At 49.7% G+C, this 27,901-nt stretch overlaps 1 protein-coding gene across 3 annotated transcripts in view; it reads right to left on the bottom strand.

The window, feature by feature from the left end:
* The window catches only part of NEDD4L (NEDD4 like E3 ubiquitin protein ligase), a 289,989-nt gene that overhangs the window by 197,900 nt on the left and 64,188 nt on the right, over positions 1–27,901 (bottom strand). For all 3 annotated transcript variants that reach the window (XM_037151988.2, XM_037151991.2, XM_037151994.2), the window contains exon 2: positions 10,441–10,514. In XM_037151988.2, coding sequence (XP_037007883.1) covers positions 10,441–10,514 — 74 coding nt within the window. The remainder of the gene's footprint in view (positions 1–10,440; positions 10,515–27,901) is intronic.

Below are 27,901 nucleotides of genomic sequence, written 5' to 3'. Positions count from 1 at the left end.
GAGCCACCAGCTGGGGTGGGTCATTCCAGAGAAAGAACGGTTTCAAAGACTCTGACATTCTGGGCCAGAAACTGCAGAAGAGCAGGCAAATCTGCCTTCCAGGCCGTGACGGTTGACCATGTACTTCACAGCATAGAGAAAACCCACTCGCACTGCAGGGAGCCGGCAGCCCACGCTGGCAGAAAGGAGCCCGCACGTTTCCCTTCGACTGTCCAACTATTAGATCAGGGGCGTCAAGTTCATTTTCAACTGGGGCCACGTCAGTCTCACCGTTGCCTTCCAAGGGCTGAAATCATTTTAGGACTGTATAAGTGTAACTACTCCTTAACTGTTAAGGAGCTGAAATTACTACCTTTGGCCCTTTGAAGGCAACCGCGAGGCTGATGTGGCCCCCGGTGAAAATGAGTTTGACAAGCCCTGAGCTAGATGACATGTAAAATCAATTGAACGAAACTAAGCGCCACTGGTGGCAATGAACTCCCAAGAGTTCACAAGTCAGAGTGAGGGCAAGACAGAGAGGACAACACACCACCACCACCACTCTTTTCTATAGCAAAAAGGGGGGGAAACCTACAACATAATAAGATTCTCCCACTTTGATTTTTCAACCAGTTACCCCCAACCTTGAAATATGGTGTTTCTTTCAGGTGCTTCTCTACTTTCCCACCACGGACGCCTAATTCTTGGCGTAGCAGTGACTTGAAACAATAGTCAGTTCCTCAATAAAGGAAGGACAATGGCGAACCTACAACAAGCAGGGGGAGAGAAATGCAAACCCCCCGAAGCACACTGACCAGCCATTCCTCGCTGTATGTTGGAGGAAGGCTAACACACTCGTTCAGAGACAGGGTGTATGCTACATATCACTTGTGTTGATATAATAGAACAGGAATGCCAGTCCTTTCAATAATTTACTGAGGAGTCACACTTTGCAGATTCCTTATTAAACATTACTTGCACTAAGGTCATGAGCCTAAGAAATAGTAGAGAAAAGAGGCAATATTTTCACTGTAACATACCCCTATAAAGTACTGTCTGCACCCAGTTGTATGCCTATATGCTCCATTTTATTTACTCATGTGTTTATGTACAAAGCAGTGAGAATCATTTTCTCCAAGACGGAAACATTGTACCATCGTATTTATCTGTAGACTTTAATAGGCAGTGCCCCTCTAAAAAGTGTCATAAGCTATATTTTAACCACACTGCCCTTGAAGAGAAAAGAAAAAAATTAAAAGGGGCTGTAATATCTAGGAAGCCATTCCCTACCCCCACCCAAAAAGTCAATATTGGCCGAATTCCTGTCTGCCACTAACCAACCAGCAGCTCAATGAAACAGTTTAATCTGGAGATCATGGCCAAGTGATACCGGCACTCCCAGTTTTAAATACATATGGTAGACAATCAGTAGCTCATACTCTTGGGGGTGGCACACGACGGCCCGGGTGCCGCACCCGCTGTTTTTACCCTGTCCTGGCTGCTTCTGCACCATCGCAGAGACCGTGGTAAGTCCTGCAAAGCCTCAGTTACTTACCCTCCTGCCCTTTCCAGGACAAGGCTGCTGGCCCCGTTTAGGTAAGTACCTGCACACTTCGGAAGAGTTGTATTTACCATTTAAGAGCCTGCCAGCTCGGTCAACCCTATCAGCAGTCTTAAAAAAACCTCCTTTTCTAGGCCCTTCCCCCAAATATAAACATTAACTAGAAAGGAGTTTGGGAGATCTATGATAATTTTTCTTAGATGATGAAATAATTCAACAAATGAAATGTGGATCTGAGCAACAGACTACTGGGGGGTTCCAGAGATGGGTGCCCAGACTGGGTCTGGATCCTGCCTTTTCCAGAGCATTACTTTCAGGTGGGAGAATACTTTCACCTTCAATAAGGGCATTGTCCACGCGGATGCAGAGGCAGCCTGGGGAGAATCGTTCTCAAGGCCTCCCTGGGGCCCAAGGGCTGAGAACAGGCAGGCGAGGCGCCCTCAGCCTAAAGCACAGGGAACCATGAACAGAGAGAGAGAACAGTCTCCCTCCCTCCCTGGTGACGAAACACGGGCCGCGGTCCCCGCGTCTGAACGCTGGACCTCTGTGTAGTACCCACCGGCTGTGTCTGAAGGCTTGGCGGTTAGCTCGATTCCTGTAAAATAAATATTTCCCTCACTGTCTTACACGTTCGGAAATGGTACCATCTCTGGCTTCTCTCAAGTTGGCAACATTCCCTTCTTTAGACTCTTTCCTCCCTCCCCTCAGAGAGGAAAGCCGTGAGACAAATACCGAGAGCTTGCTGGTAAAGCAAGAGTAAAGCTATCGGGCTGAGGGGTGAGGACACACCAAGACCTCCAGTGGAGGCATGAAGGACAGAAGGAGTAAGAAGAGGCATCAGCGGGCGGGGGCTGGAGGAGGCCGAGAAAACAGCTTGGGGCCAGGACACGCCTGATGTCAGGCAGATGACCCAGACTGCATCGATCCCCAGCACTGTGTTGAGATTTCTGTCCCCGTCGGTGACCAGAGTGTAACAAAAGATTGAATGGCTGCTCACGGCCCTCGGCTGCTTTCTGATTTTTCAGTTTTCTCCGGCTCCTCCCCGACCAGATGAAGAAAACATATCAAGCATCTGTTACGTGCGGGGCCATCCTCCTCTTCCTAACACGCATCAGGTTCTTGGCCCTACAGACTCCGGGGACCAGTGCCCCATTCCAGAAGGACAAAAAGGAGGGCAGGATGTCCCACCCTTTTCCTTTGCTCCATGTCAAACAAACCATTGGCAAGCAAATGCCCCTTGGGTGATACCTGCATGTCCATGTATCAGACAGAGTCCAGGCGAAGGAGGAGATTCTGACTGGGGGGCTGACGAGACATCGGGGAGCCGTACGGACCTGTGGCCAGACGCTGAGTCCCCCCTGAGCAGACAGCATCCCCGTTCCTGCCCCCAGTGTGTCAACTGAAGTTGGTCAAGGCTGTACAGCCAACTTGTAACGTACAGGAAACCCAGGAGAAACAAGGGCACATTACATGATACCGCAGGAAACAATCGGAGGTGATAAGTGGGAAACCTACCGATACTTCGTTGTCATTTAAAGGGGGGGCGGGGAGAACTGTTCTAGGTCAACAGAGGCTTGAGAGGCCCACCAACGAAATGCAGCACAAGATCTCAATTGAATTCGGATTTAAACAGCCCATTTATAAAAGGCATTTTAGGGACAGCTGGGGGAACTCAGATAATGGAGTAGGGTAATAGAGTCCATCAGGCAATTATCGTTCACTTAGTGAAAACTGTAACCTGGTTATATAGAAATATGTTCTTGTTTTCTCAGAGGGGCAGGCTGAAGTATTTAGAGGCTAGATACCCTACTGTCTGTAATGCATTTAATACTTCAGCAAAAAAACAAAAAATGGACGAAGCAGATGCAGCAAAACGTTAACAACCGAAATCCAAAGGACAGGCGGAGGTGAGCTGGTGCCACGGGGCCAGCCTCACACGGCCTCCAGTCCCCATCGGCTCGGCCACTTACTACAGGAGCGTTTCTTGCCACGTCCCTCCAGTGCCCTTGAGCCTGCGTGTGTTTTAAATTTCAAATCACCAGCTGCCAAAAGAAAAAATGATAGCAACCCAGCAGGTATAATCTGATGCTAATAACCCCACGTACGAAATAAAGAAGGAACTGTGAGGTGAGTGCCCGGAAACCTGGTGCAGGAGAGCGGGAAATTCCAGGTTGGTCTGCCTCAGCCAGAGTCGGCGCGCAGCTTCCCGGCCCCAAACGCGGTCTTCGTGACCTCGGATGAACACGGGTCGCAACCGAGGGACCCAGGGAAGTCAGATCGGAGACTTGTATTCAAGTGGCCCTACTCAGTCAACTCCTTTAACCTGTGACGAGAGGTCAAGTGTCTTGAGGCACAAGCATAACTAAAAAAGAGTACAGTTTGAAACGTGAAAAATCACTCAAGTTTTTAAAAAACTTTCAAATCTCGCTTAGCAAAGAATATCTATTCTAAATGTAACACTTGATGATAAAATGCTAAGAACTTGGTCAGCTGCCATCAAATACAATAGCCAGTTCTTTAAATCTGCTTTTAAAAAGATACCTAGCCATCCAATCTCTGGTTTTTAGGACCCTCAGAGTCGCGGAGTCCCGTGGCCCACCCAGCGGCTGGACCTGGTCACTGAAGAAGGGTGTTCACCTACCACTGGAAAGAGCCCTGAAGCAAGATAAATCTGGACTCTTCTGGTTCCAGCACTCACTACGGAGTTGTCTCTTCTTGGGCTGATGACTATCGCCCCAAACCTCAATATTCCCACCTAAAAAATGGAGGTGAGGATTCCCTTTGTAAAACCTGCTCGAATCTGATCCCTCACTGTGAGCCGCATTCCCTCACTGGGCCGACTCTCCTGTGAGCCCCCAAAGCAGTCCCCAAATAACAGGAATGCCCCGCAAGGTTCACAGCTCTGTAACTTACTAGAGGTACAGACTTCACTACTGATGTCGCCTTTCGCACCCCAGTTTCCTTACGGGCGAAACGGAGTGAACGGTGGTGCCTGCTGCATGAAACGGCCGGGAGAGTCGAAGGAGCGGCAGTGGCAAACCGCTCTTGGCACAGAGACACGCGTGATAAACACAGGCGGCCGGGATTCTCTGCTCTCCTTCCTTACGCCCCATTTTAAGAAAGCATATGCTATGGGAAACGGTATAGAGTTTCCTTAAAAAATTAAACATAGAACTACCTGATGACCCAGCAATTCCACCTCTGGGTGTTTATCCGAAAAAAAAAATCCAAAACATTAATTTGAAAAGATACACGTGCCCCTATGTTTATTGCAGCATTATTTATGGTAACCAAGATACGGATGCCACCCAAGTATTGATGGAAAGATAAATGGGTAAAGAATATCTGGTACATGTACACAATGGAATATTATTTGGCCATAAAAAACAATGAAATCTTGTCATCTGCAACAACATGGATAGACCTAGAGGGTATTATGCTAACAGGCAGACACAGACAACTACCATATGATTTCATGTATATGTGGAGTCTAAAGAACAAAATAACTCATAGATATAGAAAACAAATTGATGGCTGCCAGAGGGGAGCTGGGTGAAAACAGGTGCAGAGACTGGGACGCACACACTGACAGTTACAATGTGGTCACAGGGGTGTCGAGTCCAGCACATGAAGTACAGTCAATAACATTGTCATAACTGTTTATGGTGCCAGGTGGGCACTGGACTGACTGGAGTGGTCGCTCTGTAAGGTACATGAATGTCTTATCACTATGTTATATATCTGAAACTGGTATAATATTGTATGCCAATTGTAACTGAAAGTTGTAAAAGGAAAAAGTATGATTCACTTATCTCTAACTGTACACCTCTCGGTGGCCAAACCCCAGGACTCAGCCCCATCAGAAAGTGCCTGAAAGGCTCCCTCCTAAGTCCACGGTTGTCCCGCTGATCCCCACCCATGTGGCTGGTGAGGCCCCTGAGCCGATGCCTCCCCAATCTCCTGTGTACAATGACAGCCAAGCTGACAGTGGTCTTGACCTCCCCCTGTGGCCACAGCTAGGACCCCAAGGTGAAGCTCCTGATTCCACCAACATGAGAGAGCGCACTCATTCGGTGGGGTCTGAAGCAGTAACCTCCTCTCTTCCATGCTAGGACACCTTTATTAGAGTCCTAGGCAGGCCTCCTTCCCTGGACTACAAGGAGCCTTTGTGAGACTTACAGAAAGTACCTGCCTGGGGTGGCCAGGTGGGCACAAGGGAGAAGCCTGATGAAGGAATGGCACCCCTGTGAGGATTAGAGAACAGCGGCCTTCCCTCCAGCAGGCTACCCGGGGCCACGGTGCACGGTAATTAGATTCTGCTTACTGAGTTTGACTCACTTCCTGGGCAACCGCCAGGTGCCAAGATCTCTGGGCTCACACACAGAGATAAGACAGGCTACAGCCTCTAAACTGACCACCAGCTCTGCTGGGGTGGGGGCTGGAGTGGGGAGGAAGCTCACGGAGCCACCGCAGCCCAGGGACAAGAGCTGTTTTGTCCTCTTGGGCTGGGGTGGATGGGGAACCGGGGTGGGGAGCTCGGGACAGGTGCTGCCTGCCACCGGGGCTGGACCAGGGGTGAGTAGAGACAGAAAAAAGGTGAGCAGATGCCGCACCGAGGGAAACACATAGGCAAAGGCAGGAACCTGCACATGTCCTGGCCCAGTTAAGGACCAGCTAGTTTCTGGGGAAGGCTCAGGGAGAGGATGGGAGGAGGGACAGATGAGCTGGATCAGAACCCAACCCAGTCACTTTACCAACAAACACTGAGAACCTGTTATGTGCTTGGCCTGCAGAACAGAATGCTAGCCATCAGAAGCTCAAAATGTATTTTGGGAGAAACAGTTCTGACGATAGAGCTATATATAGTATTTCCAGGTGTCAGGGTACACAGAAGACAGGAAGCGATCTGCCGAGCTACTGAGAGGTGGCCCTGGGTGCCAGAGGAGATGACAACTAAGCTGGCTGAGTGTTCAAGGAGGGGCAGGAATCGCCCGGATTTTGGTGGGGGGGGGGATGCATTCTGCAGGGAGGGGGCTGCAGGAGTCCAGACAGAGGAAAAGGAGGGTGTGCTTGTGCAGGGGAGAGGAGCACCAGCCGCCCTGGAGAGGCAGGCTGCAGCAGGGGGCACATGGAGGACAGGATGGGGGCGGGGGGGGGGAGGGGCGGCTCAGCTTACCTAGGGCCACAGGGACTGAGACCCTGCGCCTCACCGGGAGGCCAGGATGTGCTCCACAGGCCGACGCAGGACGAAGTAGCTGGTGGGCGTGGTGGGGGGGGCAGCATGTGCGTGCACCAGGTCTTAGCAAAACCACGGTGGTGGGGCGGAGAGTGAGGGGTGGGGATGCTGGTGCACCACTTTAGGAGGCTAAGTGACGACAAGCCACCCCCACACACTGAGAGGGGGCTGGGGCGAAGAAGGAGCACCCTCAGGTATAAGAGAACGTCCCAGGTAAAGGTGGTCTCCTAGCCTCACCCCCACACCAGGCCTTAGCTCACTAAGAAGAGGCACCCATTTCCAAAAAGGAAGTGGGCACCCAATATACGTAGTGTTTCAACACGGTTTTACTCCCGTTTTGATGTTTTATTGGCATTTTACACACGATTTACTGTTAGAAAGAGATTTTCTTTTTGCTTGGCTTCTTAAAAAAAGCAACTTTTTAAAGTCATCACAAAGCATTTTTTTTCAAAGTATGGACCACAAGGCTCAGATGTCCCTGACCGGGGGTGGCCAGTCTGCACTTATGTCCTAGGTCCTGACATCCCATATGGTTTAGCACTGGTCCCAGACAAAAGCATCCCTGTTCAGACGGCAGGTTGTATGACCGCCCTCCTGCAACCTGAAAGCACGGTCCGAGAGAAAGCGTCTTTCTCTTCGGCTGCCGTGTCCACACAGACCAACCGCCCGAGTGCACAGGCAGAGCAGCAGCGCCACTATCAAATCTTCTTTCAACAAAGGCTCCCTTAACGACGCCAGCCTCTGCTGGGAGGAGGCTGGAACTCGAGCTGGTGTTGTCAGAGCCGGCCAGGGCGCAGGCAGCGGAAGAGGAGAAGGGCATTTCGGGTGCAGGCCGCTGGGAGGTCAGCGCCACCCCCACCCAGCTCGGAGGCCGGGCCCACAGACTCCAGTCCTCTCACTGGCAGCCTTATGCAGCCTCCTGGGGCAAGGGGCCCACGGGGCGACAGGGAGTGCTGTGCTCCTTCCCCCATCGCCACCGCCCCTGGGCCAACCAGCACATCCCGCCTCTCCTTCCCCTCCCCCCCTGCGACCCTGTCCCACCTCAGGCCAAGCAACCCCAGGCAACCTCCCTGGAGACAAAGGAGAGGAGCCCCAGAGACTCTAAATCCTGTCTGTCAACACATCCAAGTCTGTTCGGCATGATTTCTGCCCCTTGGAAGCTGCAGGCAAGCTCTCACGAGAAGAGTGGCCTCCCTTCTCCGTCCATGCCCTTCCCCTGGCCCGGATCCCGCTCAGCCCTTTTCCTGTGAAGGGAGGATGAAGGACAGAGGTGGAGGAAATACACAGGGACAGGCCGGGGAGACGGGGTGCTTGCTGGCCCGGGGTCTGAAGCACACAGAGGAGAGGGTCCCACTCCTTCGGAGAGCAGAGAGCACACACCCCCAAACCTCCCATGTGGGAACTGCTCCCTCGAACACACGTGAGACCTGCCAGGCGGCCAGGCTGTCTTCTGATCCCAACACGCCAGTGACCAGGTGACTTGAAGGGATTTGCCATGATTACATGGAGGAGAATGCAGGTCACTGGGCAAAAGATCCAGGTGGTAAATGATGCGACCCTAGAGGGACTTGCCCACAGGGCCTGAACCAGCACCATCCCCCACCCCTCCTAGTTTGGCTCGCTCACTGGCAAACGGGTCCTCACAGAACAAAGGCACTTCTGAGCAAGCTGGCATCTGAGAGGTGGAGAGGAAGGGGAGGAGGCAGGCCGGCAGGTTACAGTTTTGTCAGTATCTTCCAAACTAAGAAAATTTAGGGCAGAACTGAGATTTAGAGCTAATTATCTGGTACTTGCTCCATTAAGACACACTATTTATCTTTCTAATTATCACCTTGAAGCCTTATCTATAATCCTTTCTACCCTGTCCTTCAGAAATGACCCTGCCTCTTTTCATAAAAACAGTAAAATTCAAGGCTCCAATCTGCTTGTCTCCTAAAATTTGGATCCTAATTCCACTACCAATTTCAACCTCCCACCTTCTGACCATAAATACAACCTGAATCCATTTCTTTTTTTTTTTAATAGAAGGAGTTGGAAGAAAAACAATCAAAATTAAAAATTTTTAAATTACAGAAATTTTCTAAATCATTTCTTCCTGCAAAACTATAAAATGTACTGAGAAGAGTAAGGGTAAGAAACAGGCATTTTTGACGTAAGAGCACGGCTACCAGTCAGCATGCAAACGTCTCAATTAAAAAATTAAAAACCTGATTTGCCCAGTCTTGTCCTCGGTACTCCGTACGAGAAAGACCAAACAAGCAAGACCAAACCGCACAGTCCCTGGGCTGAATGAATTTCTGATCCGGTGAGAGACCAGGGAAATGTCAGCGAAGCAGCCCAGGCACATGGTCGACCAGCCGGGGTAACTTCACGGTCAAATGGGGAAGGACCTGCCAGTGGGATGCTCTCCTCGCCCGTCACCAGCAGCTCACGACGTCGGTGCGTGAGGTTTGCTGTGACACAAGTTGGACAGCTAACCTTCTGACAGACACTTGGGCCACACGTAAGTATGGAAATTTTTTAAAAGATGTCACCGATATTTAACTCACATCCGTTTTTTCTCTTTGTGGTCATCTTTCTAGGTGCTATTGGAGTATCGGTAAGAAAACCCACCGATTTTTTTGATGGACGAAACTGAAACTCTGTGCGACCGGAGGACAGATAATAATGAGGTTCTTCTGGGTTCCCAGAAAGAAGAGGTCAGCTAGACAGAAGGAGGCCTCGTGACTGAGGGTCTCCTGCGTCAGGCTGAGGCCCTGACACCAGGGGGTCACTACAAGGGACATTGCAGGGGACTCGCGGGATGACCCAGGGTCATGATGAGGTGACTCCAGTAGCAGCCACCATGGCCCTTGTGGTTAAACCCCACAACACACCCAACGTGGCAAGGACCCTGGGCAGGGGACAGGAGGCCTGTTACAGTCACAGTTCTGGCACCACCGGCGTGTGTGACCTGGGCGAGCCGTATCCTTTCTGGACTTTATGCCGTGTCGACCGCATGTCTGACGTTCAAAAGGTCCTCATTCAAAATCTGGTTCGAATTCTGTTCCCAGTGGCTCTGCCCTCGCTCTGCTGCCGGTCCGGCACGTGGCGACCCCACGTGGCGACCCCGCACATTGCGGAGAGTGAACGGGAACGAGAGGGCGGAGCTGAAGGCGCTGCTTGAATATCGGGTACAATACCCAAAATAGAAAAGCTAAAACACTTCGAGCTCTCTTGCTCGAAATCACCCCATGCGTCCAAACTACCAAATCTCTTAATTCAGATTGTATATGCCAAGGAATAAGAAGTTTTCTTAGGAACAAAATGACACATTTATCCTTCTCTAAACTGGGAATTTGAAAAAAGAAATACACTAAAATGAGCACAGACTTACTGCCCGAACTATATCTTCCCCCTGGAGAAAACGGAAGCATCGGAACCGATTTCCTCAGGAAACCAACCCCCAGGAAGGACCGGCCTGCTGACCACGGCTGCGGTACAAGGTCTAGGCCCTGGCGCAAAGTGTGTCCGCAGACCGGCCGCTTCAGCATCGCCATCTCGGTCAGAAACTGGGGAGGGGCCCAGCCATCCCTGCTCCGAGAAGGCCTCCACCGGAACAGTGCTTGAGTTTGGCGGGCCTACGGTAACCCACAAAAGACTATGGAAAGAGGTAAAAACTTACCTGGCTCCAAAGATGTCTTTTTTGGCGAGATCAATTCCGGAAACAACCTTCACTCTCAGAATACGGGACTCTCCCTGTTGGAGGGGGAAAAAAAGTTATTTTAAAAACGGACCTTCGATGGCTCCCACTTTCACCCAATAGGCAGAGGCAGTGATTTCTCTTGGGGGCCAGAACGAACCTACAGAACAAAATAATTCAAGCGCAGATAACAGTGCCTAGACCCAAGTTCAAAAAACTGCATTCCGGCTCAAAATGACATTGGCCCTAGAAATTCAGAGCTTCCCGGTGAACTGAGCACAAAGTTAACTCAAATTAGGTTGTGCAGATCAATTATCTCTGCTGCTGATAGGAAACATTCCCCGGCTGTGCCAAGAACACAACCACACACCTGCATAAAGGCCCAAGTGCAACGAGGAGCCCTGAGATAGACAGACAGACAGACAGGGACTCCACGCGGGAAAATATTTCTTCAACTCTGTGCTTTCAATGTCAGTGCTGACCACCAAACACAGTTCCTCAGTTCCAGTAAAAAGAACTAAAATAGCCACACTGAATGGAAATCATCCCAAATCGCCCCAGAAATCATTCGTTCATTCACCGGCTCACTCATTCATTCATCGGCTCACTAACTGATTCATTCATTCATCCCAATATTGTCTAAGCAGCTCCTGCACAGTGGGCATGGAGCTAGACCCTGCAGCACAGACATGAATATGCTTGTGGTCTGCTCAGAGCGACAAGCAGACCGACAGCACAGGAACCCGTGAGGGCGCCATGCCAAAGGGTTGGAGAAGTACCTGAGGCTAATAAGACTTTCAGGGTGGATCAGACGGCTCAGGGGAGATGGCAGGCAGAAGCCCAGGATCACTGTCTGGCTGACAGTTTGGGTCACTAAGTATTAACATAAAATAGAGAATTAAACTGAATTTCAATCCGAGGAGCCTACGAAACAACCAGGTGGAAAAAAATGAATGGTTAAATTGATAAATGAGAGAGCTGTCTAGTCCGGGTTAGACTTGGGAGTTAGCCATGCAGAGTCAGTAGTTACAACCAGAGGTCATTAACTCCTTTGGAGAGTCATCCAAAAGGAGAGAAAAGGGAGCACCGGGCAGGGATGAAGCCCTCGGGACACGGGCCCTGAGGAGGGAGAGAGATGCACTATGCACCTCTTCCACCCCACGTTTAGTCAAAACCTAGGTGAGGGAAAGAAAGGCTAAAATGTCATGTAGATTGTGTCATGTCGAGGGAGATAAAGGCAGGGAGACATCAAGCACAGACAGACCTGGGTGCTGAAGCTTTGCCCACGAGCCACGGAGTGACCAGCCAAACAGCGGAGGATCGGAGCCCACGCCTGAGGTCATTCCCCTTCCAGGGCTCTCCCACCCACCCAGCCGTCGGTCCAGCCACCCAGCCCTGACACGAGGCCACTCACACACGAACACAGTGTGGTTATGAAGAGGCCTCTCAACTTGTGTGGACTTACCATCACTCTCAAACGGGGCCTGAACTCAAGTTCATGGGAAGGTTAAGACAAGTCAGGAGTTAACTACTACGCCTAATAGTGAGCCCGAGAGCTCAGCAAAGTGCCAGGTTCTGGGCCCTTCCATTGGGAAGGGCCTGTAAGTGCGCAGTTGACTGTCCTGGCCTTTCTCTGACACTCACCTCACAGGCCCTTGCCAAGGGTTTTCCTCAGCGCAGCTGTCATCTAAGTTAAGGCTCTGTTCTGTCTCTCACAGCAGGCTGTCCCTCAATGTCATCATTTGACATCTCCCAGGGCCAAGTCAGCTCAAGGAATGTCACAGTGAAAGTATTTGTTACACATCGGTCACAGCGTGGCAACCCGCCCGTGTAGTTCCACGTGCACCTGGGCAGAGCTGACAGTCCGCTACTGCCAGAGCACACAGACTGACAACAATGGGTTAAAACAAAACCCGTGCCCGCCAGGATACGGGTTAAAGACACTACTTGAGATGCAGTGAGGAGGCACTCGGAGAAGACAAGGAGGACATCTCCCTGCCAAGCCGCAACTCCTCGGATATCGGACGCAGGCAGAACGGGGAGTCTACTTCCACACCTAGCCTTGCACTTGGGCCTGGTTTGGGGCAGATAAAAGAGGGAGCGTGTGTGGGATGGAAACCAAGACACAGTCATCGGTCACGGCAGAAAACAAGATTCCCCTGTCTTGTAGCCCCTGGAATTCTCAGAAATCCCGGGCAGTGTCCTTCGCTTCCCACCAACTTGACGGGGACACCACGGAACCTCGCCTGGAATCAGAGGAAAAGCCCAGCTAATGCCTCGCTCCCGCAGATTTAGACAAACGTTGAGTGAATGTTCTTCCATTAGGTGGATGGACCTACTTTCCAAAGGCATGCAGTTTAAAGTCAGTAAACCTTTATATGAATAAATGAATAAAAATAAACTTCTGTAAAGGGACAACTAAAATTTGTATGGAAATTGATTTATTCCTGTTCTAGGATCCGGGGCTGCAAGGACGCAGAGGAAACTGCCCACCCCACCCTGCCGGTCCTGTTCCACTGTTACTGGGAGTGCATTACGTAAGAGCTCCAGTTAGACGGGCGAACAAATCAGGAGCGTCTGCAGGGCAAATGGAAATGCGTGATGGCAATGATTTTAAGTGCTTTATCGGGCACTTTACCTTTTGTACACACACCCTCTCACTAAACAAATTTTTACTTAAGAATCAGTCCTAAGAAAATAATCATTTGTGGTACACAAATCAAACCAAAACAACTAGCTAAAAGGACAGTCCCCAAAGCATTTTTTTTCATTGAAAGAAATCTAAAAGTTCCTCAAAAGTACACAGCTAAATGTTTATAGCCATTCTGCGCAATGGGCTACAATGTGGCCATTAAAAATGCGTGAATCTGCAACGATCTTCGTTCATTCCACAAGTACGTGGTAGGTTCCCACCACCATGTGCCAGGTGCAGGATCCGGGGCTACGGATGGGAGTGAACTCCAGCCTCAAGGAACCCACAGTCCAGAAGAAAGGTAGACTATAAATACACCATGTGAACGAGCAAGCTCGATGACTTCTGAGGGCAGTTAAGGGTTTTGATGACAAGACGACGGTTAAATACAAGGAGAGGGAAAGGGGAGGATATTTATGACTGGTGTTCGGGAAAGGCCTCTCTGGAGAGGAGACATTTGAGCTGAAATCCGAAGGAGACAGAGGGTGGTGACGGGGGATGGCAGGTCCTGCAGGGGTGATAGCCAAGTCCCAAGGGCTGGGGGGACAAAAGCCTGGCATTACAGGGAGAGGCCAGTGAGGCACAGTGGGGCCAGAGACCTGCGAGGCCAGCCTCCCATAATAGAGGGTGGGCATTACTCTAAACTCCTTTGGAAAGTTTCAAGCAGAGGAGACAAAAACTGACCTAAGTTTTTAAAAGACCACTTTGGTTTTGAAGGAGAATCTTCACAAACAAGAACAGAGGATGGAGACCAATCAGAAGACCTAGCAAGAGGTGGTGTGGCTTTGCACAGGATAGAAGTGGGGAGGAGACCAGATTTAGGACACAAAAGATGACTGAAGTAAGCTATCTGGTTAAAACAAAGGTTTCAAATGGTTTATACAAATGAGTTAGGGATGAACAAGTTTTTCAACATGTCTCTTTTCAACCTGGACCCACAACTAGACTACAATCCACAGCATTCCTTGCCACGTGACCAGGTACAGTCATGTGACCAGGTTCTGGCCAATGGAACAGGGGCAGAAATGATGTCAGCATTTCCCAGATGGGGGCCCATCCACCCTTCCACTCACCAGCCTGGATTCTCTCCCCACCCTCCTGTTCAATGAAGAAGACCCTGAAGGCCAGGAAGGGGGAGACTCCAAGAAAGGAGCCAGTGGCACAGAGCTTTACCCCACCCATTCCCCGCCCTCCCCACCATCACCTACTGACCCTGCCCAGACAGTGAGCCGGAAATAGACTCGTCCTGTCTATTCCCACTGAACGCTGAAGCTTATCATATATAACGTTATCTCATTTTTAAATAAATACCAGTCATACGCACAGGAAAAGATATAGAAAGGATGTTAATAGTGACTACCTGTGGATTATAGATAACTTCTTTTTGCTTATCTGCTCTTTTCCCTTTGAAACATTCTTTCTGTTTGGAAACTATATTTTTGTAGAAACTTCAGAAAATACAGGAGAAAACAAAGAAAACTTTATGATCACATATTTAGAAATTCAGGCTTCTGTGTTTCTAACACGAATACGACTTGTCATAAGAAAAAACACACCTACGAGTTACATAACAGCCAACTCACAAAGGTAGACAGCTGTATATTTGGAAGACGTGACAAAGATTCTCTTACATAATACGTAGGCAATAGCTGGGAGATGAGTGGGAGACAGAGGCTTTGTTGAGCACTTACTGTGTACAAGCAGCTGTGGCAGGAAATCTACCTCTCCATGAAGTCAGGGGCCAGGAGCAGGAAAGAGAATGTTACTCTATAAAAATGGTCTTTACAGATGGAGTTTGAACATACAGCAAAAACTTATCTTTGTTTCCTCCAAATAACGACCTTGCACACAGATAAGCGGTCACCGTCACTCTGTAAGGGGACACATGACCAGGTGTGTGTCTGATTGGTATGCGCCCCAAGATGAGCAACTGTACTTTGTGAAGGATTTTATTGCTTTCATAAAATGGATGCATGACATTTTGGTCCCTGGTTATGACTCCAGGAAAATTAAATATTTAACTAAGGTGGCTTATGGCAGTGAAAACTTTGTTCAGAGAGAGTGTGCAATGGAGAGAAAGCACAAGGCACCCGAGAGGTGAGGCCGGAGAGCCACGGGTGCTCTCTCCTCCTGCCCCTCTTCATCTGCTCTGCATTGTCACCGAGGAACAGCGACAATCCTATGTTGCCTGACATGTGTTTTTCTTTCCCACTGAGTTTTCCAATTCTTCATCAAGACACAGAACAAGGCAAGGTGGCCAAGCCATAAATGAGGGGCACAGAGGAAGCCCCAACGTATCAATAGGTGGTATTCTGAAGGCTCATTTGTAACGGCCTGCTCATGTAATACGAATGCCGTATAAGTGGTTACCAAACTCCCATGCCCACCCACGAAGCCTATTATGTAATCTATCAAACTCATTCCTACGGGAAAATAAACCTCAAGTTCCAATGCAAAACAAGATACTAGAATTTACCTTTTCTCCAATGGATCTGCCTTGAGAAGGCAGCTTTTATATCTGATCCCTTATTCTTCACTATGGCAGCTGATCTCCCCACCCCCTAGAAAAGGTGCATCTGAGCTGGGAGGTAGTGTTCTCTCCACGCAGGGATCCACTGTGACCCCAGGTGTCACAGACACCAGCTGTCCATGTGGACAAGGAAGTCCTGAGCCAGGGACTTGCACATCTTGCTCATTCTCCCCCTAAATCAATTTATGTGTTTACTTTCCATGTTCCACCTCATATTTATACTTCTAGCTATGACCCACAACACTTGCAGGCTCTCAGGAAACACTCCCCGGGTTTAAAGAGGTGATCACTATGTCTTATACCACTGAAATATCTGAGTTACATATACACTGACTGACTTCAGTTGCTTTGGAAAACAAGGTCACCTATATGGGAAGTGTTTGCACTGTGCCTGCTACAAGTAAGACATTAATCTTCCCGTTCCTACCTGCTCTTACCCCGATTTGGAGAGAAGATCCTATTATATAAATACATTAAAAAAATCTCCCCCACTATCCTAACCCCTTCCCAACCTCTACCCACATTCTAATCATTGCCAACTCTTCTTTTTAACAATTGTATTTATTTATTTTTAGAGAGAGAAGAAGGGAAAGAAGGGAGGGACCAAGAGGAGGAGAGAAACATCAATCTATCGGTTGCCTCTCCTATGCCCCCAAATGGAGACCTGGCTCGCAACTCAGGCCCAGAATCCAACCTGTGACCCTTTGGTTTGCAGGACGATGCCCAACCCACTAAGCCGCACCAGTCAGGGTGCCAACTCTTGTGGCATCCTGTCCTCTTCACCTTCTGCCTTTCCACCCCAATTCCTGCACTCTGGGATGCCCAACCGTTTGGCACCTCTGGGCCACACTAGAAGAAAAAGAGTTGTCTTGGGCCACACATTAAATACACAAACACTAATGAAGACAAGAAAATCTCAAAATTTTAAGTAAATTTACAATTTGGCATTGGGCCATATTCCTAGCCATCCTGGGTTGCATGTGGCCTGTGGGCCACCATGTGGCACCCCTGCCAGAACCTCACCCCTCTTCACTCTCCTGATGGGTTCCCCAACTCTACCCTGCTGACCCCTCTCCCACTTTCTCTCTCTCTTAGTACTCCTGGCCTTCTAATTACACATTCAACAAAAATGTGCTGAGTGACTATGACATTCAAGACACTGCCTGCAGAAAGGAGGGGCACCAAACTCAACAGGGCACATTCTTCTCTGCCCCTGAGGGGCCTCCACATACCTAAAATACACCTACCGCACAGAGGTGGGACAGGGACGTAGATGTGTGTGCTGAGAACAAAGGGCACAGGACGGAAAACACGCCGGGCTCAGGCTCAGCTAATACCGGTGACAGCAAACAGCCTGGTCCACAGAACCCTCCACGGCGGCTGCTCACCACCTGCCAGCCCAGCGCACGCCCCCAGCAAGGAAGTCCCAAAGATGCTCATTCCAGAAGCAGTCCTGGGAACATAGGATTCTACACAACCTACGCTTCCCTACCCTGACTAGATCATGGCTATGACTGTACCAAATGGAAAAGTTAGCAAATGGGAAGAAGTAAAAGGTGACCCCTGAGAACAGAATCATATTTTACACGGTCGAGGGGACTCAGTTTCAGAAATTTTATTGTGTGGTTTGAAGATATGTCTACAATGGACACTCCTCTCTTCGAAAGGTGGAGCTTAACTTTCCCCCCTCACCTGGGACTTAGGAACATCTTTCTAATAAACAGAATGTGGAGGAGGTGAGGGGGTGGGACTTTGAAGATTGGGTCATAAAAGGCCTTCTGGTTCTCTCTCTTGCTCCCGTATGTGCTCACTCTCTTTTCAATCTCTCCCTCTGGGGTACGCCAGCTGCTACCTTGTAGTGAGGATTCTTAAGCAGCTCTGTGAGAAGAGAGGTCAATGTTGGGAGGAACTGAGGCCTCTCACCAATAGCCATGTGAGCAAATCCTCTTGGGAGTGGGTCCTCTACACCCAGTCAGGCCTGGGATGATGGTGGCCCTTGATGGCTCGTGTCGTGACTGTAACCTCCTGAGAGACCCACCCTGCTGTCTTCCCGGAACAATGCAAGGCAGGTGTCAGGGCCGCCCGGCTGAGCCATTTTTGCGATAATGCATGTTTGCTGTTTTAGGCCACTACGTGTGGCAATCATTTACTTACAGCAGTGGCTAACTAACGCACATGCAAGACCCAAGGCAGGAGCTGTAATCTGCCTTCGCTCTTTGCCAAGTTGAGACGTCCCTAGGTGTTAGGGACCATGGTTCACTGTGAGGAAAAGACACCGGTGAGTCACATCATGTAAGAAGCACGGCGTTTTACAGGCAGAACTAACAGAACATGGTAACCTGCTTGATATAAGTGCAGGGGCTGTATTGTTTTTAAGAAATTTGGCATCTCATGATGTTTAAGTACAGTCAGCATTTGAAAATGAAGCAACTCCAGCAAATTTAGGGTAAATGACCTTAAGTCTAAGTTTTTAAACTCCAGAAACAATGATGATAACATTAGAGAGTAGCTGTGAAACCCACATTTCCCTTGAAGCAACCCTAATTCACCCCTCCTTCCTTCCCGGCCTCACGCACGCTCCCACTAACGGTGGGACAGCCCGACACTGCTGAGCGTGGCCTCCACTGCTCCTTCCTTCAGAAGCCCCTGAGCACCTGTCCTGCAGCCCGCCACGTAGCTGCCATTTGTGGGTGGCAGCTTCTCTTCCTCCTCCTTCTCCTGCCACCTCACCTGTCCAACCTTCCCAAGCGTCTCTTCTCCACTGCTCCAGTGGGACCTCCCCGTGGACCAGTGGATCAGACTGAAGCTCCTTGGCCTGGCACTGATGGTTCACCACGACCTGCTTCATTCCCAACCACCTGTGCTCTTCACGACGACTCAAGTCCCCTCTTCCCTGTACTTTCCCGTCCAGCACCTATTCAGGCCGATGGGCCGCTCCGGTCCACGCAGTACAGTGCCATAGGAAGTTCCTTTCTGTGTCCCGGGAGAAAGTGCGTGCGCACACTCATGCGCACACGTGCACACACACACACACACACGGGTTGATAACAGCAATCAATGGGTGGACTCTGCAGGAACTCAGACGAGGAAGACATTAATGTACCTGCAAGGGGCATGTGGAGAGGGGAACTAGGCCAGAGGGTTGAGGAAAGCACCAGATGAGTAAGCATTTGCACCCGGCCTGGAAAAAGGAGGAAAAGGGAGGAACAGCCTTTAAGACGAAGGAAGAAGCATGGGAGCGCGTGGCACAGGGGACCCGGTCAGGGAGCTAGGAGGCGGGGAAGGGGACGAGTCACCCAGGCCTGGCCTCATCCTGTGCTGCGCAGGGCAAACACGCTTAAGCAGGTGAGCAACAGGCTCCCTGCATGACAAGTGCAGAGAGGAGGCTGAAGGGGGTCAAGTCCAGACAGAGGAGGGCAGGGACATTGATTACATGGTCTGCTCCCCGTCTGGTAGATGGAGGCCATGGGCCTGGTTCCAAAGCCATTGCTGGGGGACAGCATGGCGCGGTGACAGACAGGCCCTGCTCTGCAAGGCACAGAGAAGAAGACATCAACTCCAGTTTCTGGTTTCGGTGTCAGTGGGGGCTGATGCCAGCAGACAATGGAAAATACAGGAAGGAGAGTGGGTCTGAGGCAGAGGGAGATCCAAGAGCCTGGCTTTCTCGATCAGAGGTTATTTTCCCCCTGTGCGGGGAGAGATGCCCAAGGGCAGCTGGACGTCAGAAACCAGAGCTCGGTGCGGAGGTCAGAGATGGGCGCCCAGCGCAGGAGGCCCGGCGCCTTCCTTTGGGCCTTCCTTCAGACCGACCGTTACTCAGGCACTCAAGTGGTAAATCACCGCAGCCTTCCTTCCTTGTAGGGAAGTCTTAACATTCGCAAACTGAACTTGATGCCTGCCCTGTCCGATGGGGTAGCCTATAGCTACACAAGGCTAAGTTAAATTTAATTTAAATGTTTAAAGTCAGGAACTCGGTTCCTGAGAAACTAGCCACATTCCGGTGTTCCACAGCCACCTGTGTCCGGTGGCTACTGTATAGGTCAGTGCAGACAGAGGACATTTCCAGAAAGTTCTACTGGAGCATGCTGGTCCAAGGCCACTAACTTGATGTAAGAATGCAGCCAAATTTGAATCACCTCCTGTGAAAGGAATGGGGGGAGGAAGGACAGGACTCCTGTTCTTGACCCAGCGAGAACTTAGAAGAGTTCAATTTCGAAAGTCAGCTACCTGGCAATGAGAGCGGTTTTACTGTAACCACAGGTTCCGGAGTCAAGGTTTCCTCTGAAATATCAAAGACTGGCAGGCGTGCAAATGAAGTGCCTATAAATCCATAGTTTGCTGTGTATAATATGTACTTTTTTGCCCGAATTTTTGAGGGAAAAACAAGGATGCACGTTATACATGGGTAGTACTGATTCTGTATCTACATAAATGTTTTTACTTCTTCATCTTTATGTGTCAGAAGTGTAACTCTTGAAAGCAATGACAATATCCACATGCAAAATAATACCCTGAAATATGGTAATCAGTTTTGTTTCTACATGTAAATAAATAATTGATTTAAAAACTGAAAACAAAAAAATTTTTTCCTTTGAAAGTTTGGACCAAAAACATGAGTGCACATTATACACGGCAAAATACAGTGATAGCCGTAAAATTGAATTAAGCACGCACTGTCCGGAGTAGTACAGTCTTCCTGCTCTGAGACATTTTAAAACGCATCACACAGAAAGGGGAACAAGAGCGGTGATGGCGGCTGCGCAGAGAGGGCAAAGACCAGGGCGTGTTAGCGAAGCCCAGCTCGGGCCAACAGCGTGACCAGGTCACCGAATCCTGCACAGTGTTCACAGAAAAAGTATTCAGGAGGCAAGAAAAGAACTACATTCCCGATCCGGTTTGTTTTCCATCCCTTTGAAAGAATTACTGACAAAACAGAATACCACCTGGAGGGAAAGGGCTGGCAGGGAAGGAAACTAAACTCGGAGAAGCGAGAACAGTTGAGAAATGGGAGTGGCCAGCCATCTGGAAATCTACCTAGTGGGGGCCCCCCGCGAAGACAGGCCAGGCCCAAAGGACGACTGAAAGCCAACTTGAGGAAGCTCTTCTGACCATGACACTGGGGCAGACCAGCCACAGCTACCTTTCCCTGCTGCAGAACGGCGAGGCTGCTGCACGTTCAGTGAACGCCAACAGGATGGCAGCCAAGCCCCTGGGGGTTCTAACACAGCAGGTCCTCGAATGAGACCGTTCACTGGAACGGTGGAGGCAAGTGCTAGGAACCCAGCTCTCGGCTCCATCAGTTAGCCTGCGGCTCCATCAGTTAGCCTGCGGACACACTGGCTGTGTGAGCTTTCATTACACGGCAGTTTCAGGAACCTGCAATGACTTCAGGGAGGATGTGGGCGCCCAATCCGAGTGGCTGGCGGGGAACCGTGCGAGTGTCTGCCGCACCCTCCGCCCCACCCCTAAGATGACATACTATTTGGACCACGCCTTCCAAGAGTTAGTTGTACATTTCTTTCTTTCATTGGCACGTGAGAGGTGTTTGCTGCTGAGTCTGAATAAAGGAGAGTCATGGCATCCCAGGTGGCCGTTCTGAGCACTTTGCAGGTGTCACCGCCATTCCATGTTATTTCACCTGGAAAGTCTACCTCTGAAGGAGGAACGGGGGTGCCAGTGGGGTCTACAGTCAGTCACGTGCCATGTGACATGAGAACCCCACTGGCCTCACACCTAACACGCAAGAATGCAGATTCTTCCCCGTGTAGATAGATTTTTTAGAGTGGCTCTCAATTAAAACTGTTAAATCTTCGAATGCCAGGAATGCACAGTCATTCCGTGACTACAGAGGGGCCAGGGGGAGGGGGAAGTGCCATTGAATGGCGTCCATGGAATGGATGCGCTGGCAAGAGCCCCAGCTCAGGGGACACGGTCACTCTCTTCCATTAATTAAAAACTCTCTTTTTACCAGGAGAGTTGGTAAAACTCCATGTAAAAGGTCTTCAAAGAATCCATTTATCAATGGTCCCTTTGTTTCAAACCTTTAATCATAAGACAGGGAACATTTTTAAATTCCTCCATGATCACTAAGACAGGAATTACCCTGCATTCATAGTTCTAAAAATGATCGTAGCAAACAATGGCACTTTGTTGGAAGCCAAAAATCATAGCGCAAGATCTAAAATTTTATATTTTTCATGGCACTCCTAACGTTGACCTCTTACAATAAACTCAAGCCTGGGTTTCTGGGTCAAATGCAACATCATCTGACTAGAAGGAGCTGGAGGAGAACTGAGTTTCAGGAGCCAGCGGAGGCCAAGGGCCCTCAGGAAGGTGTTCCCTGGGCGCCTGGATCTGGGGGCCTAGATCTGGGGTCCCGACTCTGAACTTCACCAAGTGGGACCAGAAGCTCGGCTCACCTGAGGGGGCCTTTCAAGGGCTCCCAGCACCTTAGAGAAGGCATATGGGAGCAAAGCCGGTAACTGATTCCCTGTGAAGCTTTAGCTTTTGGGGATGAGAAAATGGCTTGTACGTGGCCCCAAGGCTCAGGATCAAAAACCGGCACCTTTCCTCCACGGGCAAGTTGAATGCGCGCAAATTATCATCAGTGGGAAGGCTGCCTGGTGAGCGAGCACTCGGAGCAGGGGCTTGGTTTGATCCTTTGAGCAAGGGCTGTGCTCATCTCCGCAACAGGATGACTCCTATCACTGCTTCCCAAGTTCAAGGAACAGCAAGCACCACACAGAAACCTCGCCCGGAGTCTATTCCCCGCAGTCCAGACTGCCCGATCCCCCTCCATTCCCGAGCTCTGACCTAACAGTGCACCACAGCCGACAGGTTTCCTTTCACAGACTGCACCCGAATGAATCCCAACCCTGCCTCTTGAACATCGCCCCCAAGTCCCCCGCACTGGACCTGGGCATGTTCTGGAACTCTTCAGCCACCCAGCTGCAGATGATTTCCTGGTGTGCTCCCACGAACCCCCTGTTCGCTACTGACTTCCTTCTCCGAAGGTAACTATCGCCAATTCCTGTATAGGTCTGAAGAGCATGTGAAATGACTGTCCACTCGTGGGCCACGGCTCTGCACCTTCCGGCACCACCGACTACACTCGAGTGCACAAGTCTCTGGAGGGTGAAGACAATGAGAACCCAGCCCAGAAACACAGGTGCGGGGACGCAGCCGGGGACAGCCAGGCTCCGCAACTTGTTCGACCAAATCCCACCCCTCAGTGGCTCAGAGCCCCTGCCAGAGAACTCAGAGGGACTGAAGATGCCCCAGATGGAAAAATGTCCCAACTCTGAAAGAAAAGAAGTTGCACATCATCACATAAAGCATGCAGATCGGGCTAATGGCAATTTTTCCTTCTACCAAAACCAGTCGGCTCAATTTTCTTGCTCAAATCTCCTACTTGTCCTTTAGGGGTTAAACTTAAACATTGCGTTTTCTAAAGACACCTTTCCAGGCCTCCCAGACTAGTCACTTCCCCCTGCACTCAGCCCCCACAGTACCCTGTATTTCTCCACCTGCCCTGTACTGCTGCTTTTCACCTTGACTCCAGGGCCCCCGGAGGAAGCTGTCAGAGGACAGGGACCAGACGGATCCCAGGCGGTGACAAGATTAATGGTCCCATAAGTAGCATAGACAGTGGGTAGAAAATAGACAGGGGGAGGGCTAGAATAGTGTGGGAAATGTAGAAGCTAAAGAACTTATGACACGTGGACATGAACTAAAGAGGGGGATGTGGGTAGGAGAGGGTGTGCAGGGTGAAGGGGAGAAATGGGACAACTGTAATAGCATAATCAATAAAATATATTTTAAAAAAAGATTAAAAGCCCCATGCAACTGCTCCAGGCTGAGAACCACAGAGCAATCTCTCCCAGACCCAGTGCCATTTCCCCAGCCTCTAGCAAACGCAGGGCACTCAAACATCGTGGGGGAGTGCAGGTCTGAGTGCCTAAATGACATCAATGCAAGGCGACACTTGAGAGTGAATCACGAAACACTTTGTGAGCGTTTAGAAATGGAGAACGCTCTGCAGCTGAGGTCTGCCGCAGAGCGAGGCGGGTAAGCTGGCTTCCTTCTCTGAGAACTCCAGGGCGCGCCACACAGGAGCGCACGTAGCTTGGCCAAACCACGGTTTGTTCTTCCAGACCAGTGGCGCTCAACCTTCTTCATCTTGTGGCACACCTAAGCTAATTACGACAATTCCGCAGCACACCAAAAAACGTATTTTTGCCAACCTGACAAAAAAATAGGTATGATTTTGATTCATTCACACTGGAATGGCTATTGTTGTGTTGGCTGTTGTCATTTTTTAATTTGGCAATCTAAGGGGAAAGAGGTCAGTGCCCCTGACTGAAGAGTCAGGTGTTGCATGTTTTACAAATTTTTGTGGTGCACGGGTTGAAAATCACTGCTCTAGACAAAGCAATGACATGGGGGTGAACTGACACTAAAATTCGGCAGGACACAGTGGTACCCACTTGCCGGCTCTGAAGTGTAACCTCCAGGGAGGTTTCGGGGGGCTGTGCAGGCCAGGGGGCTCTGCGGCTAGCTCCGTCCAGGGCAGCAGAGTGAGCCAGGAACACTTGGGTGGGGATGCGGATGGCAGGCTAAGAGTCCAGTTGGTCATTAATGCACTCGACTGGATAAAAATGTCACAGGACTGAAACAGAATCAAAAAGATTTCCTCGTAATGGGTGATGGGCCAAATCTCACAAGATGGGCTTTCCTGGGGGGGGACGCACCCTCAGCTGCTGGAGCCCGTGCATAAGAGCCGGATGGGGAAGCATGAAAAGGCAGGGGAGGGCCTTTGGGCTTGTAATTTCTCTCAAGCTCAATATGACTCAACACATTCAACCAGCAGCCCCATTCAGCATCCAGGGCAGGGGTGACATCACACGGTGCCCTGGCCTGGCACTGTGTTCCAACCCAAGTGGCATGACTTAGGACGGAGGTGGCTGTTTTGCTCTGTTTTGTAAGCCAATAGGACAAAATCCAAACAACAGAACACCAAGCAACCATCCAAAAAAATGAGGATGTTCTCTCTCAGTACAGGTTTGAAAATCCAAGGTGTACAATCATGTGAGGAGGCTTGGTGGAGAATGTCCCTCAGGGTACGTCACCATCCTCTGTACACAAAGGACAAGGAAGGAGATGTGTGTGTGGCCACAGAAAAATATTTGTTTGCATGTGTGTAAAGGAAACCGGATCGGTGGCTGACTGGGGACAGGGACTAGTGGGCTTGGGTCGGAGGTGTGAGAGAGACAGGCAGACACACACACACACACACACACACACACACTCACTGAGATGCCACACTGCACAGCCTTCTTTGGGCTTTTAATGTAAAACCACTGAAATGTATTAACTCAAAACACTTGTTTTTAAGTAACAGGATAGTTAATAGACAAACTGACATCACTTGGAGACTTCGGCATGTTTGACCTGGTTTGTGTTTAAAACAACAACAAAGGAGGCCAGATGCCTTCTGCAGGAGGGGCGGCGGGGCAGCTGAAGCGAAGCCATCTTCTGGCCTGAGGCTGCAGAGGGCAAGGCTGGACCCAAGGAGTGAAAGCCCCAGGGAGGCAGAAGGGCCTTCCTGAGGGGAAGAAAGTTCCAGTTGTCAATGCCGGCTGAACACAAAGCAGGCGGCCTCCTGAGGCAGAGAGAGAGAGCTGCCGGTTAGAACTGGAGTGACAGCAAGAGCCTGCCACCTGCCAGGGATCTCACCAGGGGCAGGAAAACGAACCAGATGGTCCCTGATGTCCTTCCCAATTCGGAGATGCTGTGATTTTAGATGATGCTGCACCGGTGGAGCCAAGAACTCAGTCTAGGATGATCTGTATAAGATCACACTCCCTCATCATGTCTATCATGTGACTTCTCTAAGACAAAACCCAGGAGTAAAAATTACAATCCCTGTTTACCTCTCCGTGAAGCACAAAAGACTATTCACAAGTCAGAATGCTTCCTTATTTGCAGCCAGTTTTAAACATCATGAATGAAATAACCAAGAGAAATGAAATAAAAAGCATTTATAAACAGTACTGGGGGGGAGTCTGTTTGTTATTATTCTTATCCCACATCTTATTCCATAAAGGATTTATGGTCACTAACTGGCTCCATCTGAGATGCTTCAACTCCCTCTTGTGAAGAATAGTAGCACTTCCTCTACGATGGGCTGGTCCTTAGAATCACTGTAAGGAACAGCACAAGGGAAGGATTACATGAGGAAGTGCAAGTGGTCGCTGGTTCAAGGAGGGGCTGCAGTTACGGCTTGCGTGCTGCACACTCAGCTGAATCAAAGACAAGCAAAACCGCCAGCTGGAACCAAAGAATGAAGGCAAACCTCCCCAAGGGAACAATGGCAAACAGAACAGAACCTTCAAGAAGCCACAGCACCCAGTGCCACAAACCTGGGAAAGCAGCCAACATCAACCCCCGGACAGCAGGTCTTCGGGGAGACGAGGATAATGAGACCGGGACACCCACTCATGGCCGGGGGCCCACAGAGCAACAGCCTCTTCCTCAGAACCTCTTCCCAATTCCTCCCTCCCCTCTCGTCTTCTCTGGCTCCGTGCCGGTGGCAAAGTGTGAGGGGTGTCCACTTCTAACTCATCTGCCAAGTGTCAGGGCAGATCATGGTCACGGTCACCGGCTCCACACTGGAAAGGAGCTAAGCGTGCTAGATGCGTTGATCTTGGACCGAATCGCTGCTCCTATAGCTTTACTTCCTTAAAATGTGCAAATGTGCTTTACCAGCGTCAACACTTCGGCTGAGCCCCATTACCCGGCAACACCATTTCATTACAAAGCCATAACTCATCAACAACTCATTAACAAGACAGCAACTCTGGAACACTTGGTTTCCTGGCTTATTGGAATTTTGCCTTGGGTTTTGTGTGAGTTCCTTAAAAAAGCAAAATGGAAATTGGTTAAATTACTTTTCAGCCTCTTCGTTGAAGACAGACACACAAATACAGGGTTTAATTTTTTTTTTATTTAAAACTATCAAATCAAGTTTTCTAGCTTTTTTGGAAACGACAAAATAATCTTATTATGTGGGTGTGCTCGGCTTCAAAAGATATTTATAACTAAATAGTATCAGAAGTAAAATCACACATGGTGTGTTCCTTCCAATGGAATATTTTTGGAGGGGGAGGAACAAGAAAGGAGAATGTTAGGGCATTCATTCTTTTTTAAGACGGGTGCAGGATGCTATAGTATCAATACGCTAGTTCCCTGGAAGACCTCGGGGGATACACTTGTCACTATTCCCTTCCCAGTAAGATTATTTTTGAATTGCCATACTATAGAGTCACGTCATATGGGCGGGAGAGATTCCATAACAAAGGAAACCGTCAGAACGGCTTTTGTTTTTCTACCAACACCTGCACAGTTTTCACAGACCCCGAGCGCATCTGAAACATCGGGGGCCCTCATAAATATCAGATGAATAACTGGATACTGTGAGTAATATTTGGGCTTCACCGACCCTGCCCAGACAGCAGCCTGTGGGCAGTTGGGAGAAACCACCTGCAGCTTCCAGATGCGGGGGGTTAGGACTGAGCAGTGTCACCCCAGGCTGTGACTGCCACCTCACTCTGCGCCTCCACACAGCTCCCCGTCTGAAACCCAGAGCCGCAGAAGGCTCCAGGCCATCCAGGACACAGACAGGCAGTCCCACGTTGCATGGACCCACGCCCAGGTAGCACAGAACCGTACAGAACAGGGCTGCGTACGCATGGTGTCCATTTCTGGGAACTTTTTCTTAGACTCACAGCCATTTTTAAGGCCCACATCCCATGTCCATTTTTTACTTTATTGTAAAGAGGTTTTTGTAGACTATTTGTTTTTCTTTTATTGATCAACCTCTATTGAATGCTACTTCTTTCTATAACTTCAAATTCTGCTTGACTTCAATGTCAAGCACTTTGCACTTGGTTTTGACGGTTGATGTGTAGCCAGGTGTAGTGACTTGCTCTTCCTTTGGCTCTCCCAACATGAGTCCTAGGAGGCACTGATGTCAAACTCTGCCCCCTTCCCACTGAAATCTCCTCAGTTACAGGCCCTGGGACACTCTGTACCTTTCATAAAACCTCTGTTATTCTGCAGGCCCATCTATAAAGAGCCTATTACCTTTATGAGAATAATGTTTAAAAAAATTCTTATCAAATGAGAGATTACAGAAAGATGGGAACCAAGGATTCATCCAC

This window comes from Artibeus jamaicensis, unplaced genomic scaffold, assembly GCF_021234435.1.
Source record: "Artibeus jamaicensis isolate MK-2021 breed Jamaican fruit bat unplaced genomic scaffold, CSHL_Jam_final contig_354, whole genome shotgun sequence".
In the NCBI taxonomy this organism is placed as follows: Eukaryota; Metazoa; Chordata; class Mammalia; order Chiroptera; family Phyllostomidae; genus Artibeus; species Artibeus jamaicensis.
The sequence above is the reverse complement of the archived record's forward strand: the minus strand, read 5'-3'. Positions and strand labels throughout refer to the sequence as shown.